The sequence below is a fragment of the Vespa mandarinia genome, chromosome 8 (assembly GCF_050613455.1).
Source record: "Vespa mandarinia isolate Hongniang chromosome 8, ASM5061345v1, whole genome shotgun sequence".
Classification (NCBI taxonomy): Eukaryota; Metazoa; Arthropoda; class Insecta; order Hymenoptera; family Vespidae; genus Vespa; species Vespa mandarinia.
Window position 1 is genome coordinate 2,950,001 of NC_140817.1, and position 5,000 is coordinate 2,955,000.

At 41.6% G+C, this 5,000-nt stretch overlaps 1 protein-coding gene across 2 annotated transcripts in view; it reads right to left on the reverse strand.

Moving 5' to 3' along the window:
* The window catches only part of jvl (javelin-like), a 53,865-nt gene that overhangs the window by 3,198 nt on the left and 45,667 nt on the right, over positions 1–5,000 (reverse strand). The window contains exons 2-5 of one of the 2 annotated variants that reach the window (XM_085659097.1): positions 2,277–3,878; positions 2,100–2,198; positions 1,203–1,979; positions 1–482 (exon numbers count right to left, since the gene is read on the reverse strand). The exon at positions 1–482 is cut by the window's left edge and continues 113 nt beyond it. In XM_085659097.1, the coding sequence (XP_085515223.1) occupies positions 438–482; positions 1,203–1,979; positions 2,100–2,198; positions 2,277–3,878 (2,523 nt within the window). In that variant the 3' untranslated portion in view covers positions 1–437. The remainder of the gene's footprint in view (positions 483–1,202; positions 1,980–2,099; positions 2,199–2,276; positions 3,879–5,000) is intronic. The other variant, XM_035886165.2, reaches the window with a different exon arrangement.

The window sequence follows — 5,000 nt, forward strand, 5'->3', positions numbered from 1 at the left end:
GTAGAGGTGGGCTCGGGCTCGGGCAAATCTTTCTCGATTTACGAGAAGAAGTGGGTCATCGTGCTCGTCGACTTGGTCGGTCCGTCGAGTCTCTGTGTTTATATATATCACGTCGTACGGTGTCGTTGTTGTTGTTGTTGTTGTTGTTGTTGTTGTTGTTGTTGTTGTTGTTGTTGTTGTTGTTGTAGTTTTTCTCTCGTGTGTAGCATAGAATCGAGGAAAGATAGAGATAGAAAGATAGAGATAGATTTAAAGAGATAGAGAGTGAGAGAGAGAGAGAAGGAGAAGGGGGAAGGGGAATGAACGAGAATACAAAAAAAAAAAAAAAAAGAAAAAAATAAAATATGTCGATATGACATAATAATATGATTTAAGGAAAATGAATTTAAAATTTTACGAATGAGTTGGATGTGACTAAGGGTGGATGGCTGGAAGAATTAAGAGGAGAGATTGTGATGATGACGATGGTGATGATTTGGAAACTGGTGCGTCGACGTGTGTTCAAAAATAAAAATAGGGGTATAGAGAAAGAAAGAAAGAAAGAAAGAAAGAAAGAAAGAAAGAAAGAAAGAAAGGAAGAAAAAAAGAAAGAAAGAAAGAGAGAGAAAGTTTTAGTAGCGGTTAAACGCTTAGCTTATAAATATGATCAACTGTGTGTTAGGACAGATATTGTCTTTCTATGTTTACAATTAAGAATAGTGATTAGCAATAAGTAATACTAGAATAGAATAGAATGAAATAGCATAAGTAGAGATATAGCGTAGATTTATAAGAGATCAAATATAATATAGGGTGGTCTTTTCCTTTTTTCCTTTTTTCTTTTTTTTTCTTTTTTTTTGTCAACTAGTAGTGTGTCCCAAAATGGTTGTTCTTTTTGGATGAAAGAATAATTAACGTGAAGATTAAAATAAAAAAAAAAAAAAAAAATTAAATCGCGAATATTGATGGTAAAAATTGAGAGAAGAAAAAGGGAATTGGTTTTGGTTTGGACGATTGTGATTGAGGGTTCGTGATTTAGGATCGTCGTTTGGCCTCTGTGTTTTTTTGTTGTTGTTGTTGCTGTTGTTTGTTGTCGTTGTTGTTGTTGTTGTTGTTGTTGTAGGTACTTTTTTTTTTTTTTTTTTTTTTTTTTACTAGATCGGTCCATTGGATAATGGTGACTTGAGCCAGCTACTCCAAAAGAATTGTTTTACTGGTCGTACCTTGCCGTTGTCGGTATCAACGGACGTCGCCGCGCGAGCCAGGCTGTGGGAACGACGCGCAGGAGCGGGCGGTCGTCGAGGAGGAGTCGTGCCCGGGGACGGGTTAGTCCCGCCTAGATTGCTAGACTCCAGCGAGTCACGGGCCCGGGACAGCGAGGAGGATTTGTTTAAGGAGTCTCGGCTGGAATTGTTACGGGGCAGGGACCTGTTCAAGGAATCCCTGCTGTTATCCTTCCCAATGTTGTTGCCGCCGCCGCCGGCGCTGTTGCTGCTGTTACCGCTGCTTGTACTCTTAGATAGGCTTTTGTTGTTGTTGTTGTTGTTATTATTGTTGTTGCTGCTGCTACTGCTGCTGTTATTGTGATTATTGTTATTGTTATTCCCTAAAGATTCTCTACTGGCGTCTCGGGTCTTTGATAATGATTTCCCGCAGTGACTGTCACGACTCGAATCCCTTGGTAGCCTCGTTAAAGATTTGAGAGATTCCCTACTGTCGTTTCTACCATGACTTGGCGGTCTTGGTGCCGTCGGTTTCCCCGTTGAACCGGGTAAAGGTATACGACTAGGTCGTCGACGTGGTGATGGTTTCACTTCGACGGCTTGGTGATGATCCCTCGCTGATTCGGTACTACTACCAGGCTCTAAACCACTTTGTTCGCATCTTGGCTGTTCACTTTCGGCTTCAGGCTCTGCTTCCGTTGGTGCTCGTTGCTGAAGCCGTTCGAGGACACGAACGCGAGCACGCGTACCCTCCAACTCGATGTTTCTTTCTTCCAACTAAAAAAAAGAATTAAAGAAATAACGATATTACAAAAGAAAAAAAAAAAAGAAAAAAAAAAAAAAAAAGAAAAGAAACTATGGTGACGAGGATGGATATTTCGCGTGTAGGATACACACCTGGAATCGGAGATCGTCGTTCTCCTCACGAGCCTTATCCAATCGTTCCGAAAGAGTTTCCGTACTCTTTTGTACCTCGTCCAATCTTTTTTGCAAGGCCTAGAAAAATGAAAGATAGATTGGTAAAGGAACGATCAACAACGTACGTGAAATAAAAGTGACATGATACGTTCTTACTTGATTATGGACAGTTGTTGTGATTAGATGCCGTTGCAATTCGAGGGGCGAGCTTTCGCGAAGTATCGCCGCTATTTTTCCAGAATCAACGTCCTTAACGTGCGTCACCCTCGTAGGCGAAACTAGGACGGAATCTAATGCTCCCAATCTGGCCCTTCTTTCGATCACGCTTGCTTCGATATCGATTTCACGTCGCTCATTGTCCACGTGGGCCACCGCATCGAGAAGTACATTCTTTTCGATGGTCCTCGTACGAAAACGACTTTTGTGGGTCTTAGAAACTGACGCGAAGGCCGACGATTTGCTCTTTATATTACTGACACTGGCACTTTTAGGTGTTGTAGAAACGACCGGCGCGATCGGTTGCAATCTCTGTGCGCCGGGAGTCAACAAGAGATCGGAGTCATTCAATTCGGCCTTCAGTCTGTCCTCGAGACCAGTCTTTAATGCCGACAGAGCGGCCAGTTCGGTTTGCAATTCCTGTGCACGAGCACGACTCGATATTGTTTCGGCCTCGAGCTCGGCAACTTTATCCAACAATTGTTCCTTCTCCCTTCTCAATACTCTAACTTGGGACTCTCTACCATTCGTCGTCTTTTCAATCTCAAGATTAGTCGTACCATCATTGGTGGCACTATTTGGATGTTCGGCGCTATCAAGATGGGTTACCTTTCTAACGGCTTCCAATACATCGCTCGATGCTAAATCCTCCGTGGTAACGCTCTCTAAACGACCTTGAAGACACTCGACCTCCTCTCGTAGCCTAATACCCTTACGATGTATAACATCTAAAAGATTCCATAGTTCATCCTCGGCCTCGTCTAATACACAAGGACGCGGGCTTGTAGGTCTTGGCGCTATCGCCGTTGAGGCACTATCCTTCGACGAGGTCTCCGTACTGAAGCCGGAATCCTGAACGGTAGCGCTACAGTTGTTCTTCGTACCGCCGCTTTGAGAATTGCTACGACTTCTTGGCAATGAAGAGGAAGACTCGGCCTGTTCTCTCTGTACGACGCGTCTTCTAACCTTACCAGGTTCCCATTCGCTAACCCTCCTAGACGATGGACTCGACAAAGGCAATGGTATATGAGAATTTTGGCTGGAGGACATCACGGACGCACCCGCCGACGCCGTCGCAGCCATCTTGTGCCGGAGGTTTGGGAACGTCTCGATGACGAGGTCCCGGAACTCGAGAAGGGCGCCGACCTCATTCTGCAACTCCTGCAGGGCCACCAACGATTTCGCTTGCTCGTTTATCAGGTAATGGAAAGGTCCCGGACGGTGGGGCATACAATCCATGCCACTAACACCACCGCTAACCACGACGTTTCCTCCGTTTCCAACGCTGCTTACACCGACGTCTACTACCCTACTACCTCCTACACCACCGCCACCGTTGCCCCTGACGTCACCACCGTTGTTGGTTATGTTGTTGTTGTTGCTGTTGTTGTTGCTACTATTGCTATTATTGTTGTTGTTGTTGTTGTTGTTACTACTGTTATTGCTATTGTTCTTGTTGCTGTTGCTGCTGTTGCTACCGCAGACCACCACCACACCAACCTCCGTCGAACCTGTACCGCTGCTGCCGCTGTCGCTGCACTGCTGTTTATATGCAACAAATAATATTTTTACATTACTTTTTTTCCCCCTTTTTCTACTTTCTTTTTATTTTCTTTCTTTCTTTCTTTCTTTCTTTACACGCTCGACTGTACTGTCTAAGAGTCAAAGAATTTTTACACACTCTTTCTATCATTTTCAAATGTCGATATATATATATATATATATATATATATATGTTAGTTCATTATTAATTCATCAAAAGAATATAAAGTAGTATATTTTGAAACTAGTAAACAAGTGCTATCTTTATCCTTCTCTCTCTCTCTCTCTCTCTCTCTCTCTCTCTCTCTCTCTCTCTCTCTCTCTCTCTCTCTCTCTCTCTTTCTTACACACTTTTTTTAATCTAGATTTCACTGTAATTTTTTAATTAAATTTTTTTCTTTCTTCATATTTTCTTTTTCTTTTTTTTCTTTTTTCTTTTTTCGTAGAAACGATACAACGAAACTTTATTAAGAAATATCGAACGCTTAGTCGTTTCCGCTTCCAATTTCGTTGAATTAATTACAAGAAGGTGAATTAAATCTACGTGAGTGGCCGATAATATTGTGATAAGTCCAATCGCTTATGATAGAGAGATATCGATAACACGATCAACGACGTTCGAAGGCCGGGACTTTTCGTTGCAATCTTGCGGGAAAGAGAGAGAGAGAGAGAGAGAGAGAGAGAGAAAGAGAGAAAGAGAAAAAATAATCATAAGGGAAAAGGGAGGAGCTCGTTGGTCTTCGTTAATTAATTAATTAATCGTTTGTTCGATCGAAGATAAATTTTTTTTCGTTGTTTTAATTTGATGAGATGATGATAATACGTATGTATATTCTGATCAAAAAAAAAAAAAAAAAGAAAAAAGGAAAAAAAAAATATCTATTATACTTGAGTATACATACATATATATATATGTATATAAACATATGCGTATTTGTGTGCATGTGTGTGCGTGTTTCTATCGATACGTAGGCGTGATCCATGTACATCTTTCTTCATTCGTCCTTTGTTCATTCGATTTTGAAGGTGTGGAGGAAAAGGAAGAGGAGGAGAAGGAGGAAGAGGAGAAAGTAAACGAGCACAAATAAGAAATTTAAAAACCATATTATATATATATAACCT